Source organism: Rhinolophus sinicus, chromosome 12 (assembly GCF_057876585.1).
Source record: "Rhinolophus sinicus isolate RSI-liver-muscle chromosome 12, RSI-T2T, whole genome shotgun sequence".
In the NCBI taxonomy this organism is placed as follows: Eukaryota; Metazoa; Chordata; class Mammalia; order Chiroptera; family Rhinolophidae; genus Rhinolophus; species Rhinolophus sinicus.
Genome location: NC_142512.1, coordinates 40,083,620 through 40,103,619, shown reverse-complemented (window position 1 = coordinate 40,103,619; position 20,000 = coordinate 40,083,620). Strand labels below are relative to the sequence as shown.

General features: G+C 58.3%; 2 protein-coding genes across 2 annotated transcripts; both read left to right on the top strand.

The window, feature by feature from the left end:
* Positions 1–3,799: 3,799 nt before the first annotated feature.
* On the top strand, positions 3,800–11,707 carry LOC141566950 (keratin, type I cytoskeletal 42). Its single transcript, XM_019747767.3, has 8 exons — positions 3,800–5,147; positions 7,415–7,497; positions 7,618–7,774; positions 8,891–9,052; positions 9,624–9,749; positions 10,002–10,222; positions 11,226–11,275; positions 11,399–11,707. Exons 1-8 carry the CDS (start codon positions 4,698–4,700, stop codon positions 11,494–11,496), a joined length of 1,347 nt encoding a protein of 448 aa, XP_019603326.1. The 5' UTR covers positions 3,800–4,697; the 3' UTR covers positions 11,497–11,707.
* Positions 11,708–13,638: 1,931 nt separating this feature from the next.
* Positions 13,639–18,760, top strand: KRT17 (keratin 17). Its single transcript, XM_019747769.3, has 8 exons — positions 13,639–14,131; positions 15,105–15,187; positions 15,582–15,738; positions 16,347–16,508; positions 17,136–17,261; positions 17,354–17,574; positions 17,669–17,694; positions 18,520–18,760. The coding sequence occupies exons 1-8, from the start codon at positions 13,700–13,702 to the stop codon at positions 18,612–18,614; spliced, it is 1,302 nt and encodes a 433-aa protein (XP_019603328.2). The 5' UTR covers positions 13,639–13,699; the 3' UTR covers positions 18,615–18,760.
* Positions 18,761–20,000: the final 1,240 nt, after the last annotated feature.

Below are 20,000 nucleotides of genomic sequence, written 5' to 3'. Positions count from 1 at the left end.
ACTCTCCTGAGGTGGGAACACTGGGTTTGAAGGTCCCCTCTGCCTCCTCTTGCTTGCCAGTGATCCCCCATCCCTGGTCCTCCCTGCTCTGGTCCTCCTCTCTGCTCCTCCCCCTCTGAGCCTTCCTCCCCAGGTCATCCTCCAGCAACCCCTCCACCCTCCAGCCCCCCACCTGCTCCTCCTCCCTTGTTGGTCAGGCGTGTGGGTTATATAGTATGGTGGGCTGGGTGGTCAGCACCAAGACAAAGAGCCAAGAGACCCCCCTTCTTGACAACTGTGGTACGTGAAGGAAGGACACAGGCCAGGCTCAGAACACCCCCGGGCTCCCCCGGGAAGACCAACCCCACTCCAAGCCAGCTCCCACGCTGGGGGCAGACATAGCTGTTACCTTGAGGAAGTGTCTAATCTGAGGGGAGAGAGAAAGCCTCTCTTTTGGGGACTCTGGGCCATACTTGCTGCTGGAGGAAATTTCTCAAGAGCATTGAAGAGCAGGTACCATGAGTGTGGCCTCACAGGGCACAGAGGGCAAAGAACAGATGGGTAGGTGGGCACGGCCCAAGGGCCCTGGGAAATTGGTCTGGAAGGCCGGAAGGAGCCTGGAGCCCGCCCAGGCCCTCAGTGTCCCCTTAGCCAATCTGCAGGGCAAAATGGGGAGGGGGTGTGAGCCAGGCCTGAATGGGGAAGTACCTGAGCTGTTGTTCTCTCATCTCCCCCATACCTGCCTCAGGCCATGGCAGGGGGAAGGCTGGGAGGGGGCAGAGAGAGGGAAGGGCAGAGGGAAGAAGGCAGGCCTGTCTGGCTAGAGTCTTCCAGCTTGTGGGAAGCAGCAACAGTTTCCACATGTGCCTCCCTCAGGCCCAGTTCCCCTTCCCAGACTTCCTCCCCACCCATTCCGAGATTCTGGCCCTTCCTGCCTCCCTTGCACTCTCCTCCTGCCCTGAGGCCTATCTGGGGCACTCCAGCCTCTGAGTCCTTTTTGGGGAGGGGCCCCGAGTGCTGATGTGGCTCTGCTTGGAAAGGTGAAGTATCAGCAGCTGTTTGTGCCCTACGTCTGGGGTCCATTCAAGGCTGATGGTTCCTGGAAACTAACCGGAGGGCGGTGGCTGAGTCGGCTTGTCCCTAGAGAGGAAGCACCCAGCAACAGGCAATTGTGGGACCTCTGCCTCCACCTCTCCTAATGGGAGGAGGTTCCCAGAAGCCCCAGAGATGTCTCACATCTCCCACATGCCCAGGAGGCGGACGGGCCGCCTTTGGAGCCAGAGACAAATCATTAGTGGGTGGACCTGGGAGGGGCAGGCCTAGAGCCTGAGGAGAGAGTCTGAGGAAACAATAGAGGAAGAAGAGAATCCAACCCCAGGCAGGTGTGGCAGGCGGAGGGTGTACTTCCCAGTGGCATGCCTGGCCACGTGGGAAGTGCTTCAGGGGTGAGGTAAGGAGCAGGGGACCTATGAGATTCTTGGTGGCCCTGCCTATCCCATCCTGGGTGAATGGAAAGGAGCTGACAGGCATTGTAGTGGCAGGGGTCTGGGGGTGAAATGAGGGTCTTTGGGACTCCTGAAGGATTTGAGGTTCCATTAACGAAACCAAGGTCCCAGCTGGGAGCCAACCCAGGACTCCTGGGCCTCTTATTTCCCTGACCTCACCTACTATGGATCCTTTTCCTTGGGGAGGGGGGCTGGTGGCCATGTGTTCCCTTCCTGGGTCCCTGTCTTCCCCCCTGTCCTGGCCCAGGCTTCATGACCCCAACAATTCAACAAGCATTTACAAAGCACCTGCTGCTCTGGGTGTTGGGTAGGGGTGGAGGGTAGGCACTGTCTTAGGGGGTGATCAGTAATACTTTTGGGGCCTGTAGGAGCCAAAGTCAGCTGGGCAGATGTGGCATGGCCTTCATCAGTATCAATATGCACTTATTTAACATCAAGTATATACGGGGCCTCCAGGTCACTCTATACCCTGCGCCTTCCATTAGCATCACGGTGGCGGGGGTGTAGTCCCAGGGACCCTGCCCCAGCACCCTGGTCCTGAGTGAGACAGGGTCTGTCCTACTCACCTGTGAGACGCTGGGTTTTCAACAACGTCTGTAGAGGAGACCCAGGGCCTCTGGGGTTAGTCAAGCCTAGGCTGGCCTGAGGGCCCTGGAGGATGCTGGGGGATGTTCCCTGGGGTCCTCCTCCCCTTGTCCCCTCCCACATTGTGCTGGACTCCCAGCAGCCTCTGGGCCTGGATCTCTTCCTCCTTCTCTTCTCGCCCTCCTTGTGGGCCACGCTGCTGACAGCTGTGTGGGCTGTGGGCCCTGCACTGCCGCTCTGGTTGCAGGGGCCTCTCCCTGCTGGGGGTGGAGGACAGGCCTGGACAGGAGGAGTCCTGGCTGAGAGGACCTGTGCATGGCCCTCTGGCCGGCTTCTGCCAGACCATCTTCCCCGGCAGGGAGAGTGGGAGCTGCCTGGCCCTGGTTCCAGGCCTGGCTCTGCCACTAACACCGGCTGCCCAGCCCACCACTCAAGTGCCCTGAGCCTCAGTTTCCTCAGAGTGGGCATTGTTGAGAAGATCGGGTGCGGGCTGTCTCTGGGCTGTGTAGGAGGAATGTCTGGTCTTCTTCGGCCTTCCAAGGATGGCCACATACTCTGGAGAGCCATAGAGGCTTTCCTGGGGTCTAACTCTGCCCTCTTACCTAGGGGGAGAGGCATGTGGGATCTTTCTAGGTTGAGGTGCCAGAGGGGGGGCTCTACAGAGCAGAGACAAAGCGCCTGGGGGTCACTGGCATGGGGAAACAGAAGTCCAGACTTCGGCATACAGTCTGACATTGGGGTGAGGGGCTTGAGGGGAGCAAATGGTGGTGATGGGGGCTGAGGCCTTGGTGATTTTAGAGGGAGGAAGGAAGACTGACAAACTCTTTGCTCCTTCAAACTGGACCTCAAAGGTCTGGGGGCTTTGGAGGTGGGTTGAGGGCTGGGCTGTGGGCTCTAGGGAGGGGCACTCCTGGGCTGGCCCACTCCCCAGGCCCTGACTCTGCTCCAGAATCAGTGCTGGAAGGCGGGCAACCCCTTCTTTGAGGGAGTGAGGTCTGCCTGGAAGGAGGAGGGAGGAGGCTAGTCGGCCCCTGGCGGAGAGGGGTTCCTGGGAGTGTGGTTCCAGCAGGAGATGGGGAGGGTCTTTCTTCACTGCATGTCATTATGTGTGAGGGTAACTGGCTGGTGCAGGGCCTGCCTCTGGCCCACCCAAGTGACCCCAGGTTCCACTGGTCCCTACTCCCCCAACACCCCCAACATAGTCCTAGAGTGCCAGGAAGTCCTCCAGGTCTAACCTCAGAGTCCTGGACATCTGACCTTGGCTTTGAGCCCTCTCCTCACCCCTATAGCAACCCTGAGAACTCCCAGACTTCACAGGCAAGGTGGGGTTCATCCTTACTTTCCCAGATAGCTTGTGCTGTCCCCATTCTCTGAGCAAGGAGACACCTTCATAGGAGAGGCCACCCACTTTCTAAGCAGGAAGTCTTTCCAGTAGACAAGTCTCATCGTAGGAGCTCCAACCACAGGGAAAACCCTCCTTGTCCCTGTGTGTGGTGGAGAGCCCAGGCCACCCACAAGCTTCCTGGGGAGCCAGACTCGCCCTCCCTGCCCATCCCATGGGCCCTGGCCACCCCTGGAAGTTCCCCATTCAGACAGGCCTGGTGCAGACGCCAGTGTCCTGGCAGCACCTAAATCATTAGCGCCACAGAGATTAGGCTGGTAATCTCCTTGTTGGGTGGTGGTAGGTGCCAGCCGCCAGGATGTGGGAGCATGCTTCTCCCTTGCAGGGTGCAGGCACGGTGCGGGTGCTGACGCCCCTCCTCCTCTCACGCCTCCTCAGTGGGAGGGGGCTTGGGAATGGCTTTCCTCAGGTACTGGGGGGATGAGCAGGAGTGGTCGCCCTATCCCTCTGCTTCATCCTCTTCCTCAGCCCCAGCTTGACGTGTGTTACTGTTTCTCCAGGTTCCCTCGGAGACTGGGAGACAGGAATTATCCACATTTTACAAATGAGGAAACTGAGGCTCGTGAATGGACTTCCTATAAGACCTGGATCCAAAGCTCCAAGCAGCATGTCTATTCTCCTCAGATATGGGGATCCCCAGGCCAGAGCCACAGACTTAAGATGATCTCAAGAGAGTTGGGAGTTCCCCAGGTCGTAGGGGGATTCTCTCTCTCAGACTGGGGGGCTCCCTCAGGGCCACGATGGACTTAGGGGAGGGTGTTGCCCCAAGTCTCTCCACCCTTTCCTCAGAGACCAGGAATGCTGGGTAGGGGGCCAGAGCAGCCTCTGGGCGCTAGGCCTGTGGAGCCTTGTTCCAGGCCTTTTCTGGCTCCCAGGGCTGGGTTCTCGACTCCCCCCAAGAATGAGCTCAGTAGCCTAATTGCTGCTGAGGATGGAGGATCACCCTACCCCCGGGCTGCGGATCCAACATCATCTTTGTTTCTGAACAATGGGCTGCTTAGGGCCACTTGCCCAGGCCAGGCCAGGCAGGGGAGGGGGCCTGGGGGATGCACTCAGCATGTCCAGCCTGAGCCCCAGGCCCTGGGTGGCTGGTACAGGAGAAAATTACACGGCTGGGGTTTTGGCTCTGACTTCAAGGGCCAGAGGCCCAGCCCCTATAGCCTGGCTATAAAGGGCTGCCCGGGGTCTCTGTCCAGACCAGACACTGCTTCTGACTCGTGGACACCATGGCTACCACCACCAGCATCCGCCAGTTCTCAACCTCCAGCCCGTATGTGCCCAGCGGGGGTTTCTCTCGAACATCCACGGTCCGTGTCGGGGGCTCCTGTCGAGCCCCCAGCCTCCTGGGAGCCGGCAGCTGCGGCAACATGTCAGTCACCTCGTCCCGCTTCTCAGCGGGCTTGGGGGGCGGCTACAGTGGGGGCTATACCTGCAACCTGGGTGGGGGCTTCGGCTCCAGTTTTGGTGTATCGGATGCCCTGCTGGGGGGCGGTGAAAAGGAGACTATGCAGAACCTCAACGACCGCCTGGCCTCCTACCTGGAGAAGGTGCGCGCCCTGGAGACGGCCAACGCTGACCTGGAGGTGAAGATCCACGACTGGTACAAGAAGCAGGGGCCTGAGCCCACCCGTGACTACAGCCAGTATTTCAAGACCATCGAGGAGCTGAGGAATAAGGTGTGTGGACCAGGCAGCTCCCTGCCCTCTGTCCTCTGTCCTTAGTACCTGCTTCTGACTCACTCCATCCCAACTTTGGAGCTTTGTGAACATTTCTCCTCCATCTTAGCTATTCATTTATTCACTTACTTGCTCTGGAACCCGGCCCTGGGCCAGTCATTGGTCCCAGGCTGGAGGACATCCTATGCAGGGAGGTTTTCTGGAGTTCTTCTCCCTTTCTGAGGGGAGTATATTTGGGGTGGGTGATGGAGGAGTAAGCAGGGAAGGCTTTAGAACGTGGAAAGCAGCAGATGGTATACCAGGTATAGGGAACGGCATGGGCAAAGGCATAGAGATGAGGAAGAGTTTGGTGTGGCTGCTGGGAGATGAGGCTGGGTTTCTCCTTCTCACTATTCCAGTCCACTATGGGGCTGCTGTCTGCCTGCCTCACCTCCTCCAGGCAGTCTTCCTGGATGGATGGCACTTGCCTTTTATCCCCAGATCTTGGGGTCCCTTCAACACTTTGAGGTTCAGCCTACACCCTGTTTGTTGTGCTGATTTCACGGAATCTGTCATGTTCTCATGGTTGCTTTTGTTGTGGGTCTTCCTCATTTCCTCCATGATGGTCATTCTGGAGGTCTCCAGGGGCAGAGGCCATACCACTCTTTGCAGACTGAGCGTCCCCGAAGGAAGGAGCTGTGTCTTCCCACTCAGGCTGGAAGCTCCCAGTCTAAGCTTCTCTAACTTAGTCTGATGGAGGAGACAAATCTCTCTCTCTCTCTCTCTCTCTCTCTCTCTCTCTCTCTCTCTCTCTCTCTCTCTCTCTCTCTCAGAACATGCCCTTGGCATTTTGTAAATGTGGCACCTCGGTCTTCTGCACAAACCCTGCCCCTGGAGGGTTTTACAAGTGCTGCAGCCCCCAGAGGCAGGTGCGAGGTTAAAGAGATGGTGAGAGCCAGGCTTGGTAGGCTGGGGATGGTCAGGCCTGCTCAGTTGCCTGGTAGAAAACTAGGTGTGCAGCTGCCCTGTGAGGGGCTTTGCCTATTCCTGCCTGGGACCTCTGCCAGGGAGGGAATTCCTGCAATTGTCCCCTGGAAGCAGAGTTACTGGGAGTGCCAGATCAGATACTGGGCTTGGTCTGGGCAGTGGGGAAACCGGGGGAGCCCTGGTGAGTCAGTGCTCCTGATTCGGGGTCAGCCAGCTCCTCACCACCAACCCCCAGTGCACCAAGCACCAGACTTCTGCCCTGAGTCACTGTGCCCTGCAGGGGTTTTCACAACCACTGCTCCCTGGGCCCAATGAGCCTCCGGAGCAGGGAGGCGGGTGGGACAGGCCCACAGAAGCCTGGAATGGGTAACAAACTGGCTCTTGGGATGAGCCTACTGGGGCTGCTTTTGCCTGCTGGCACTTCACCCTGTTACACCTCCTACACTTCAGCCCTCATCCTTAAAACATTCCAAATTCTACTCAGCTCACCTGCCACCTCCGCCAAGATTTCCTCTCTGCTTTCTCTGGGCCTCACTCTCCTCTCTCTCCCACGACCCTTGATTGGAGCTTCTCTTGGGCATTTCTCACAGTAACAGTGACAGCTGCAGTAACTAACCCTCTGCTCCTTCCAGAGCCTTCCATGGTCTCATTTAAACATCCTGGATGACCTTGTGGGAAAAGAAAGCTTTGACCTAGGTTTGAGCTGGGCCCAGTCATAACCTCATTAATTAACTAATTAATCACTTAATAAAACTAGTGTTTCCTGGGGGCCAACTCTAGGCCAGGCACTGTGCCCAAGACCGGGATTCTGAAGGGATCAAGACAGACATGGCCTTGTCCCCTGGAGCTCAGAGACCATTGGAGGAGGAAATAACAAAAAAGTCATGGAAAAATTGCACTTGGGAGAAGTACTATGAACGAGAGATGGGCAGGGAGGAAGTATGTCTGGGAGGAGGGACCCAGATGGGGAATTGAGGAGGGCTTGTTGGAGGAGGTGGCAACTGAGTGTAGAGGTGAAGTTAGTTGAGGAAGAGGGAGCATGTTTCAGGCAGCGTGGGCAGTGACCCCATGGTGGTTGAGGGGTGCATGTGGATCTCTGTCCTGGCATCATGGTTACCTGTGCCTGGACATCGTGCCCCCCCCCCCACTCTGTGAGCCCCCAGCAGGGTCCTCAGAGGAACAGAAGACCACAGGGACCTTTCTTCACTCTGTCCCACTCTCAAAAGGGCTGCAAGAGGGGTTTTGCAGGGCCTTCCCAGGGCTGTGAGGGTGCTTCTCACTGAACCCATCACCTCCCCCAGATCCTGGCGGCCACCATCGACAACGCCGGCTTGGTGCTGCAGATTGACAATGCCCGCCTGGCAGCCGACGACTTCCGCACCAAGTGAGGCTGGGTCTCCGGGGCTGCTGGTGGTGGGTCTCGCTCTGCACACCACAGAGCCCTTTGTGTGTACGAGGGGGTGGCCTTGTGGCCCTCCATGGCTCATGCCTCCACCCCTCCCAGGTACGAGACAGAGCTGAACCTGCGTATGAGCGTGGAGGCCGACACCAACGGCCTGCGCAGGGTGCTGGACGAGCTGACCCTGGCCAGAGCCGACCTGGAGATGCAGATTGAGAACCTGAAGGAGGAGCTGGCCTACCTGAGAAAGAACCACGAGGATGTAAGGCCAGCTCAGGAATGGGTGCAGGAGAAACTCGCCTGGGCACAAGCAAGGCGGGGGCCCTCAAATCGTCTTGGGCCAGGGTTTGCTCTGCATCCAGGGCCCATCCAGGGGTGGGTTCCTGATCCTGACCCTGGGAGACACATAGACGGCCCTGGGTGAGGCCCTCTGCCTGCAAAGATACTTCCCGTGTCCCTCGAGGCATGGTCCACTGTGTATTGGCACCTAACTATCTAATGAGCAAATCAGTCTGAGAACATGCATGCTAATTATTACAATTAATTATAATAGTGATAGTCATAACAACAATGAACATCTGCCCAGCACATTACAAATGATTCACAGCAATTATTTCAGCTGATACCGACAGCAGTGCTGGCAGAAGGGTGCTCATTCTTCCCTTTACCAGTGAAGAAACTCAGGCTCAGAGAGGTTAAGGGATTTATCCAAGGCTGCACAGCGGTCTTCCCTCTGGTCTGTCAGACCCATGTTCACAGCCATGTCCAACTCCACTACTCTGCCACCTCTCCCACATCCTTTTTCAGAGAACTTTGGGTCCCAGGGACCCCAAGCCTCAACCCAAGACCCTGCAGGGAGACTAATGAGCCTGTGGCTTTCTTTTCAGCTGAACTTTGGGCTGGCCTGAGCTGGGGCCGCCCAATCTCCAAGTAGCAGGAGCCCAGAAAGTATCTCCACTTGGCTTTGAGGCTGGTTATAGGGATTGCATTTCTTAATGAGTTCTGGCTCTGCTGATAACGACTTGGAGCTGCTTTCCTCCTGCGGTGCTGTGTGGTTGGCAGTGGGTGACAAGGCTGGTAGTCAGGGTGGTGAGTGAGGTTGTCCTGGCTTATCCCCTGCCATGATGGAGAGTTGCCATCTGTCTTGTCCTAGCATGCATTGGGGGCGGACCCTGAGTGTGTGTTTGGGGAGAGGGTTGATACCCACAGCCGTGCACATTTGAGACATGACATCTGCCTTCACTTTCAGGGTGAGATGCTATCGGCCTTTCTGTGCCTGTCTGTCATCTGCACCCATCTCCCTGAGATAGAGAAGGCAGGCCCCAGGGTCTCTCCCCAGGATAGCCCTGGGTGAGCTGCTGCTCTCCTTTCTGTCCAGGAAATGAATGCCTTGCGAGGCCAAGTGGGTGGGGACGTCAGCGTGGAGATGGACGCTGCCCCTGGTGTGGACCTGAGCCGCATCCTGAATGAGATGCGTGACCAGTATGAGAAGATAGCGGAGAAGAACCGCAAGGATGCTGAGGACTGGTTCTTCAGCAAGGTAGGTGGCCGTGTGTGAGCAGGTGTGCACACATGTGTGTACATGTGCTGAGAACGGGCTGGAAAATGTGTGGATCCACAGACTGTCCCAGCTGGAAGGACCTTTGGAAACCAGTTAGACCAACTCCTCATGTTTAGATGCAGATTAGGAGGCTTAGAGAGGCCTCAAGCTCACACAGCCCTTCACTGCGGCCGGGGGAACAGATCCAGGTCTCCTTTCTCCCAGCGAGGGCTTCTCCTGTATGCATGTGTGTGTTTGGATGCAGAACTTCCACCCTTAGGAAACACACACTGACTTAGTCCCGGACACTATCAATCACAAAAAGAGTAAAACCTGGGCCTGTCTTTGAGCAGTGCTTGCAGCTCAGAAGGAGTATCTAATGCAAGTGACCACAAAGCACAGTGAATTCTGCTAAGTTCCCGCGTGAGCACAGGGGGTGTCTGTGTGCAGGTGTTTGGGCCCCCACAGAGTCCAGGAAGGCTCTGGGAGGTTAGGGCTCAGGGGCGGCCCTTGTCCTCTGCGCCGCCTCCGCAAACCTCCTCAGTTCCCTGTGTCCCACCCTGCCTTCCAGACGGAGGAGCTGAACCGTGAGGTCGCCACCAACACGGAGGCCCTGCAGAACAGCAGGACTGAGATCACCGAGCTTCGCCGCTCCGTGCAGAACCTGGAGATTGAGCTGCAGTCCCAGCTCAGCATGGTAGGGCTTTCGTCCCTTCCCTGCCTTGTACCTGTCATCCCAGGACAGGCCCAGCCTTGTAGACCCCCACTCAAAGAACCAGAGACTCCCACAGTGTCACTTCCTACACTGACAAGGCCCCTCTCTGCCCTAGTTACCGCGCCACCATGCTGGCAGCACCCACTATCCCATATGGTGGGGCCCTCTGGGTGCTCCGCCATGGGGAAGGGTCCCGTCTCTGTCTCACCCAGCCACCTAAACCTTGGCCCACAGAAAGCATCCCTGGAAGGCAGCCTTGCGGAGACCGAGGCCCGCTACGGGGCGCAGCTGGCCCAGCTGCAGGGGCTCATCAGCAGCATCGAGCAGCAGCTGGGCGAGCTGCGTTGTGATATGGAGCGTCAGAACCACGAGTACCAGGTGCTCCTGGACGTGAAGACGCGGCTGGAGCAGGAGATCGCCACCTACCGCCGCCTGCTGGAGGGCGAGGACGCCCAGTGAGTGGGGGCGCCCTGGCACCTGCTCTGGTGGGCTGGGGCTGCTTCACCCAGGGAGGGACCTCTGAGCTACGAGGTCAGCACCAGCAAAGGCCAGGAGGAGATTCGGAGGTCTGCAGGGGGTGAAACTGAGAACACTGGGGTCCAGCTGTGAGGAGTGTTGAAGGCCACTTTAAAGCATGCGGACTAGATGGTGTAGGCGCTGTGGCGCCGTGCAGGGGTTCTGCATGGAGGGGTACGTTCAAGATGTCTCAGAACATTCACTCTGGCCAAATGCATCAGCGGGGCCAGTGTGGGGTAGGGAGACCTGTCAGGTGGCTGGAGCTGTGAGGCGGGGGCAGAGGGCAGGGACAAGAAGGCTTTGAAACAGGAGGATGTGTTATGCTGGATGCCTGGACGTGGGCGCGAACGTGGCTTGCAGGCAGGGCTCGACGAAGGCATGGGTACCGATGACCCTGGGTTTCTCGTTCCCATGACTGTGTGGTCAGTGATGCCATTACCTGGGATGGGATGAGGAGCAGGATAGCTGTCTGGTTTGGAGGTGGGAGATGGAGCGGGGCTTTACTGTTAAGGGGCTGAGAATGTTCTGGAGTCTCCATGCTAAGTCATATATTCTAGCTTTTTTGCTCTCTGAAGACCGTAAAGTCCATTTACAGCTTAACCACAGTCTCTCCTGTTTTAATTGAGTCTCTTTGTTGGGCCCTTAGGGATATGGAAAAACCACTTGCTCAGTTTCTCCTTGTGAATCCCTGCTTAGCTGCAGAATGCCTGTGGGCCTCCTGTTGGGTGGGGTGTCCCCTTTCCCTACTCCTGCCCACTGGGCCTGTGCCCTTTGACCCTGTGGTTGCCATTCTTTTCCACACACTCCCAGCTGTGATTTCTCTCCAATTTGCTAGGATCTTTCTCCCCTCACCCTGGGCTGCTTCAGCTGCTTCTCCTCCCAGGGGGCTGGGCTCCCAGCCGGCACCCCTGGGTTGACAGGTTCCCCTCTCCTTTTTTGCAGCCTGTCCACCCAGTACTCCTCATCCCTGGCTGCACAGCCCACCCGGGAAGGTAAGAAGAGCCTGCACCCCTGCCCAGAGGGGATAGGAGAGGCTGAGGACCCTTCTGTGTGGGAGACTGGGGAAGGGGCTCTGGCCTAAGGTTCCCTGCACCTCCCTCCTCTACTTCCTACAGTTGCGGTGACCAGCCGCCAGGTGCGCACCATCGTGGAGGAAGTCCAGGATGGCAAGGTGGTCTCCTCCCGAGAGAAAGTCCATCGCTCCACCCACTGAGGCCCCTTTCCACTGGCAACAGCTCAGCCTTGAAGGCTACGGGGCAGCCATCGCCTCTAGCTCCTAGCACGCTACTGCTGAGCCCCGAGCGCCCAGCTGGGCCACTGCCCACGAGCTGTTACCATTCTGTATCTGCTTCCTGCAGCCCCTCGCTGAGGGGGCCTCCTGGGTTTGCCCCAGTGAACACTATTAAAGCTTTGCCTGAAGTTCAGTGCCTTGTGTGACCTGGTGTGGTCATTGGTTTGGGGCAGTGTGGGTGAGGGAGTGGAGGAGGGAGGAAGAGAGTTTGTTTAGTGTTTGGGTGATGCTTTTCACCTGCCAACCTGTTTTACCCACCCCCTCCAGGCCTGGCGCTCCCGGGAGGAAAGCGAAGAAGGCAGGAGGATTGAGGGCTGGGGTCATGTGTGGGGTATGGGACAGCCCAACAAGCTGAGAAAGCTTTTAAGAAACAGCCCCTGGGTCCCTGTTGCCTGTGTCTGGTCCCTGGGAGGGTCCCTAAGCTTTCTGGGGGAACTCGCTTGTTGTAGGAGAATTCCTGCTTCAATTCCTGCCCAGCTGGGCAGGTCTGGGTTCAAGGTCAGAGGGAGAGGGGCTGGCAGGGAACTTTCCGAAAAAGTGGTCTGGGACATTGATGGGTGAGAGGAGGAGACAGCAGCACAGTCAGCCCAGGAAAGCAGACTGGCTCTGTCCAACTCAGGGGTGTGTGTGGGGCGGGGTTGCCACTGCGTGTGAGCGTGGGGGGCGTCCTGTTTTCTTTGGTGGCTTGGCAGCTGCCACATTATTGGGGAATCTCTCTCAGCTGCTCGCGGGGGCTGTCTGGGCCTGTCTGGGAAGTAGAAGCCATCAGCAGTCTGAAACATGACCACATTCCGCCCAGTGGGCCTGCTGGGACCCTGGGACCCAGGGCTGGGCTGGGGTTGGTGGGCAGGGCAGGGTGGGGCTGTAGGACAGCTCAGAGTGCATCCTGAGAGGCCACGTCAGGGGACTGGGTAGGGCCTCTGGGGAAAGATGTGGGCGACTGGCTGGGGGCGGGTCTCAGGAGGACCCTCTTCTTGGAAAGTGCCCTTTAGGTTTCTAATTGGCTAGGACCTGAGGTATATGCCCCTCATCTCACCCTGAGGCCTCTTGGAGTACAGGATGGGTAAAGAGGGTGGAAGGGGGCATGCCCCTCCGTTCTCCCAGTTCCCTTTTACCACGACGCTCCCCTCGCAGCTGCCATTTCCCCATCCTGCAACTAAAATCCTCTTTGCCTACATGAGCCCAGGACCCCTGTTAGAGGGGTAGGGAAGGACTTGGCTGGGTCACCAGGAGGTGCAGGGATGGGGCAGGTCAGAAAACTTGCCAGATGGAATTGTAGCCTCAGGAGTGCTTCCCCGATATCAGGGCTGTGCAGGAGGGGGAGGGGTGGGGGAGGGGGCAGTGTGCCCAGGACCCTGGGAAAGGTTTGGTGCTATGGCACAGTGGATGGTGGATGAAGCCCTGACAGCCCAGTTATGCAGGTAGGTGGGGCAGTGGGACATTATCTCTCTCAAACCCCAGTTTCATGATCTATAAAATGGGGCTGTGATGTGAGACCTGACAGAGTTACTGTGTTGTGTGGTGAGCCCGGTGGGTTTTGGTCCAATTTTCAGGGGGGAGGGGGGCTCGGTCCTTGCTGTCTTCCCAGCACCCAGCCCAGGGCTAGGACTGTTTGTGGTGTGGTATGTGGCGAAGGAGAGTCATCTCAGGCTGGGGGCTGCCTGGTTTCCCAACTCGTTTCTCCGCCAGACACAGGGTCCAGGCAGGCAGGGCTGAGGTGGCAGCTGCCTGGGAGGGCCCAGTGATGGTGACTTCCTGCCTCTTCTCTTCTCCGTATTAGGTCATGGGAAAGCATAGCTGGAGGGCTTGCCTGAATCACAGGTGATGGGCCTGAAACCAGAGACACGCACACGCACACGCACATACAGACGCCCAGCATGGGGTTTTGGAGAAATGAAACAAAGCCCCACTGGTGGGAGGGGAGGGGGCCCACAGCCACCTGGGAGCTGGCAGGTGGCCAGCGGTGATGAAAGCCCAGGAGAATGGAAACAGAGGATGGAGCCTGTTGTAATCGCTGTGCCCGCCCACCTGCTGAGCCTATAAAGGAGGCGGGCAAGCCCCAGCAGCAACTCAGGCCCCTGTCCTCTAGAGCCCACTTGCTCTGTGCTCACCTGCCGCCGCCACCATGACCACAACCATCCGCCAGTTCACCTCCTCCAGCTCCATCAAGGGCTCCTCCGGCTTGGGAGGCGGCTCATCCCGCACCTCCTGCCGGCTGTCTGGTAGCCTGGGTGCCGGCTCCTGCAGGCTGGGCTCTGCTAGCGGCCTGGGCAGTGCCCTTGGGGGCAACAGCTATTCCAGCTGCTACAGCTTCGGCTCTGGCAGTGGCTATGGCAGCAGCTTTGGCGGTGTTGATGGGCTGCTGGCGGGAGGTGAGAAGGCCACCATGCAGAACCTCAACGACCGCCTGGCCTCCTACCTGGATAAGGTGCGCGCCCTGGAGGAGGCCAACACTGAGCTGGAGGTGAAGATCCGTGACTGGTACCAGAAGCAGGCCCCGGGGCCCGCCCGCGACTACAGCCACTACTACCAGGCCATCGAGGACCTCAAGAACAAGGTGGGGCCTGCTGGTGGGAGGGGGCCCGTGGGGACCATGATTTCTCCTCTCCTGTCTCCTGCCCAAGGCCTAGAGTCCACCCTGGGGGCTGTCACAGGGCCTGCAGGAAGCTTGGCCTCTGGGAACCCAACTGGGGGCTGCTATGTGGTTCCTGTTATCCTGTTAAAGGGCCACAGGCTGGGCCAGGGATAAGTAGGCCTCCTGGTGCTCCTCTGAGCCTCAGTTTCCTCATGTGGAGGGCTGGGCTCACGAGGCTGCCAGCTATGTGGGCACCTTTCTCCTTAGAGCAAGAGGGGGATTTGGGGCAATAGTGGGGTAAGGGGTCTGAGTGAATGAATGTCTGATCACACCTGCTGGGAGGCAGAGGCAGGAGAGAGGGGGCAGGACCTCAGGAGGCCTCTTGTGAGCCTTATTTGGGGATTTTTCTGGATTCCCCATCCCTCCTGCTGCTCCCTCAAGAATGACGCTGATCAGAGCTGGCGTGGGTGAGGTGCTGCCTGTGGGAGCCCTTGGGTTCGGGCTTAGCACGGCTCATGACTTCTGATTGGAACCTACTGTTTAGTGAGGGCTATTTCAGCTTCCCTGTTAGGGAAGCCTCTTCGGGGCATCATCTCCCCAACTGTAAAGTGAGGGGGTTGACCACAGCCCCTCTACTTTCTGGCATTCTGGGACAGCTTCTGTCCCGGGGGCACCCTCCCATTCTCTGGCTCTCTCGAATTCCTAGCCTGAGAACTCCCTGCGGCTGCCTGCTGGGGTTTAAGGCAGAGCCGGGCATAGGGGTCTGTGTCGGAGGAGGCCGGTCCTGTCCTGGGGGAACAGGAGGCAAGTTTCAGCACATCAGATTTCTGCCGGTCCCGCCTTTGTCAACAATCACAGCACAGTAAAGGGAAGAGGCTGGGTGGGAAGGGAGCCTTCCTGGAGAAGGCAGCCACTTCCTGGGCCCGGCGATGTGACGGCTCTGCCACCTCCCCAGATCCTCACGGCCACGGTGGACAACGCCAGCATCCTGCTGCAGATTGACAATGCCCGTCTGGCTGCTGATGATTTCCGCACCAAGTGAGCCTTCGCCAGTGGGCTGGGAGGGACTGGGAGCACCCCTCTGGACCCCTCGGTGGCTTGTGGCATGGGCCAGCAGCTGGGGGTGGGGGAGTCCACCTCTTAGTCTAGGGTGCAGCAAATGCACCAAATTCTGGAGGTTCATGGGCTTAGGCAGATGATGGAAGAGAGGGAGGGGAGGAGGCAGGAGGCAGAGAGGAGAGAAGTAGGAAGCCAGGTGGGGGCTGGGCCTTGCCCTGTGTGGTCCCAGGGCCCAAGGGCTGGAATTTGCTTCCTCTCCATGCTCTTATCATTCCACACAAGCCCTTAGAGCCCCGGTGAAGGCAGGGTGCTGGCCAGGCCCCGGACCTGCCAATCCAAGCATCTAGACTGAGGTCTCTGGTTCCCTTTGCAGGTTCGAGACGGAGCAGGCCCTGCGCATGAGCGTGGAGGCCGACATCAATGGCCTGCGCAGGGTGCTGGACGAGCTGACCCTGGCCAGAGCCGACCTGGAGATGCAGATTGAGAACCTGAAGGAGGAGCTGGCCTACCTGAGAAAGAACCACGAGGAGGTGAGGTAGAGGGGCTGTGGAGTGGGTGGCAGGGCTCTGGGGCTGCACCAAGGCTGAAACCAAAGGAAGAGCTCAGAGCAAGAGCTCTAGGGCTGGTCACCTTACATGGCTGCCCTGTCTGCAGGGCCCTGATCCCTAGAGATCTGGAGCCAACATGCAGGGCAGCGTCCTTCCTGCTTCTCTGAATGGGGGGAACCTCCCAGGGCCCCACAGAGGCCTCTTTTGCCCACACTTGCCTCCCACACGAGGGCAGGGGCTAAGTGAGGTTTCCTCCTCATCCCAGCCCTTAAACCGTTGAATCTGGGCCCTAGGCAGAAGTTTGGAAATTAGAGGAGATATTCTGGGGGCACAGCCCTAAGAATGAGATTTGATCTTTGGAAAGCCCTCAGTTTAATGGTGGAGACAAAGAACCTGCCCTCAGGGAGCCCCCAGTCTGATACCACTATACAGAGCAGGTGAATAAAAGTCATCAGGAGGGTCAGAGGGTAGAGGACAGGTGAACGAGGGAGGGGTCCTTGAGAGGGGTCTGGAGAGCTCGTGTGGGAAGGGTTGGGAGTGAGAGATCAGGACAGGCCTGGATGCCCACACCAACGTCCCCTCCTCCACAGGAGATGAATTCCCTGCGAGGCCAAACAGGCGGCGAGATCAACGTGGAGATGGATGCCGCCCCTGGTGTGGACCTGAGCCGCATCCTGAACGAGATGCGTGACCAGTATGAGAAAATGGCAGAGAAGAACCGCAAGGATGCTGAGGACTGGTTCTTCAGCAAGGTGGGGGCTACTGTGGGCCAGAGGCCTCCCCTGAGAGATGGGTGTAAGGACTGAGTCTCCACAGCAAGCCCCGTGCCTGGCATCTTGGGGACACCCTCTCCTCAGTGAGCCACACAGACTCCAGGCTCACCCATTGTACCAACAGGCCTGGAGTGTGGTTAAAGCTACTGGATCTGGGGGTGGGTGGGAAGATCCACTCAGGAATAAAGCCAGAGGGTAAAGACCCTGAGAGCTTCCACCTTTGCCTCAAAAAGTAAGGAACTAGCACCATGGGCCAGGCTACTTCCCTGGCAGGTTCTCAAATTTCCTATTCTTGTGCCTTCCACTTGCAGGGATTAAAGATAAAACTTCACATCATTTCAAAGTTTTCTGGGCTATGGGAAGTGGGAAGCTGGTGAGAAGGCACCACCCCACCCCCACAGTCAGGTTTGGGAGGAGGCCTGAGAGGCTGAGTGGATGTCAGGAAGGTGACCAAGGTCAGGGGTGTTATAGGGAGTGGGAAGAGCCCCAGGTGCCTGTCTGGGCACAGGATGGGCCCTGGGCTGAGCATATGGAGAGCGGGAGGGTCGTCTGATTTGGAGAAGGGATCCCAGGCTTATGTTTCACCATCCTGTGTCCTGTCTGCAGACAGAGGAGCTGAACCGCGAGGTGGCCACCAACAGCGAGCTGGTGCAGAGTGGCAAGAGCGAGATCTCCGAGCTCCGGCGCTCGGTGCAGGCCTTGGAGATCGAGCTGCAGTCCCAGCTCAGCATGGTAGGGGGCGCTGCCAGGCCTGGGGTGGGCTCAGGGCCCTGCAAGGGGCACTAACTACCATTACTGACCCTGCTCCTCCTGCTCTGCTGTAGAAAGCATCCCTGGAGGGCAGCCTGGCAGAGACGGAGAACCGCTACTGCGTGCAGCTGTCCCAGATCCAGGGGCTGATAGGTGGTGTGGAGGAGCAGCTGGCCCAGCTGCGCTGCGAGATGGAGCAGCAGAACCAGGAATACAAGATCCTGCTGGATGTGAAGACGCGACTGGAGCAGGAGATCACCACCTACCGCCGCCTGCTGGAGGGCGAGGACGCCCAGTGAGTGGGGGGCCTGGTGCCAGGGCTATGGGCCTGCGGTGGGGGTAGGGTTCTCAGACCCACATCTAATCGCCTCTCTCTGTTTTCTTTGCAGCCTGACTCAGTACAAGCCCAAAGAACGTAAGCATCTTGTTGGCTGGGGGTGGGGCAGCGCCCATCTACTTCTTGCGGGGGAGGGTCCCAAGGAACTCTAGGAAATGATGGCTGATCTTTATCAGGGGTGGAGGGAAGGAACCCGTTAGGGCTCAGGGTTGATGCTCAGGGGAATTGATGAGGGAGGCACTGTCTGGTTTGAAGGAGAGGCGGGGCAGGGCGATGGCCCTTATCCTGGAGTCTGATTGGGGAGATGTGGTCCTAGCTCTGGAGACTCATCTGATAGGGAGATAGGGACATGGTCTCGGGATCTTTGCTCTGAGACTCTACAGATGAGCAAAAGCAGTCTTGTCTCTGGGCTCTAGTCTGATGGGAGAAAGAGACTTGGCCCTGGTTCTCTAGATCCCACTGTGATGGGAAAGATAAGATCCTAGTCCTGGAGCACCTAGTCCAACGGGGGTGATGGGGACCAGGTTCTGGTCTTGCAGAGCCCCCCGTCTGATGGGGGAGATGGGAGCATAGTCCATGGCCTGGGGACTGCAGAGCAATGGAGATATGTACCCCATTCTGTGGAGCACCCAGTTTGCATGGTGCTGCTCTTACAGGACATGTGGGTCAGAATCACACCACCCCTCTGGGAGGCAGAACTCACACAGGGGCACCAGCAGAGGGACAAGACGGAAGGGAGGGAGTGGCAAGGCAAGAAGGACACGTGTGGGTGTGACGTTGAGGGGCCAGCAGAGGCATGGACACCAAGCGTCTATGGGGGAGAGAGCCAGCTCTGCTCAGGGACTGGGGGTTGAGCCAGAGTCTCTCGGCACCTGCCAATCTCCAAGTGTTTGTCTCCTGCAGCTGTGACCACCCGTCAAGTGCGCACCATTGTGGAAGAGGTCCAAGATGGCAAGGTCATCTCTTCCCGCGAGCAGGTTCACCACACCACCCGCTAAGGACTCTGCTCCCCTGGCCAGCCCCCCAGGGCCGCTCATTGACCGTGCAGCCTCTGGCCTTCCTAGCCTCAGCTGCCCGCCCCTCTCCCCACGTCGGCTTTCAGTCCCTTTTCTCTGCTGCCTGACCAATAAAGCTTGTTGACTCAGATGTGGAATGCATCCTGGTTTTGGCCACTGAGGGGGACCCTAGTGAGGGATGGGTGAACGAGGGATGGGGTAATGGGGGCAAAGGAAAGAATCCATGGACACCCACTGTTGTTAACTTAGAAGTCAGGGTAATCTCCGACCAGGGTAAAGAGTAGGTCTGGGCTTGTGCATGGGGGGCTTTGCATCTCCTGAAAGCCAGTGATTCGAGGGAGGGTGGCTCAGGCAGTGCCAGACACAGGGTGGGCTCAGCATATGGGGACGGGCCACTTAGGTAGGTCTGTGACCATGGGCAGTCACTTCCCCTTGCTGAGCCTCATTTCCTCATCCATAAATGGACGAGAAGTGCTCAGGTGCAGGAGCCAGAGTCCCAAGGGATGATGCATCCAGTCAATGGCTCCTCGAGTTCCCTCCTCTGAGAGGGGGCAGGGGGTGAGCAAGGATAGGAGTCAGGATCCTCCCGGGAGAGGCTTTTGGGGGGGGAGGGGAAGCAGGCTGGGTGGTTTGGGTCCCCAGGGTACTCCCATTGCCTCACCCCAGGAATGTGGGCTATGGGCTGTGCATCTAGAGAAGGCTGTGGACCCCAGGCAGCTGTGGGAGAAAGGTGAGGCATCTCAGGGATGTTTCCTTAAATGGTCAGCTGCTGCTCAGGATGGAGGTGCTGGGAGGGGCTGGCTGTTCCTGGGAAATAGCATCACCCCAGTCAGTTCCAGCAGCCTGGGGATTGGGGTAGGTGGGAAATTGCATCCTGGGGGAAGGGGGCAGGGGCAGCCTTGCCCAAGCCCCTCCCCGGACCCTCTGGGTCCCAGCCCCTTTCACTCTGGTGGCAGGCAATGAGCAGGTGGGGCGGAGCTCCACACCTGGAAGTCTGCCTTTGAGTAAATCCAGAAACCACTGGGTGGGGCAGCCTGCTTTCATGATTTTCTTCAAGAAGTGGGGGTGGATGGAAAGGTGCCCCCTCCCTCAATTCACTGATGGGCCTGGGACCACCTGCTGCTGCAGAATCAGACCAGGGTGTCAAACACCTGTTCTTATTTACCTGGTGCCTGGAGACTGAGGCTCAGGGTGGGAAGGGGGCAGGAGCAGCTGAATGAGCCCCCTCCAGGCCTGGCATGGTGGGGGGCTGGGGCGGAGCAAGGTGGAGCGGGCATGAGTGCTGTCTATGAAGTGGGCAGCTGGGTGTGGGGACTTTGAGCTGGACCTCAGAAGCCACAGTAAGCAAAGGGTGAGATGAACATTAGC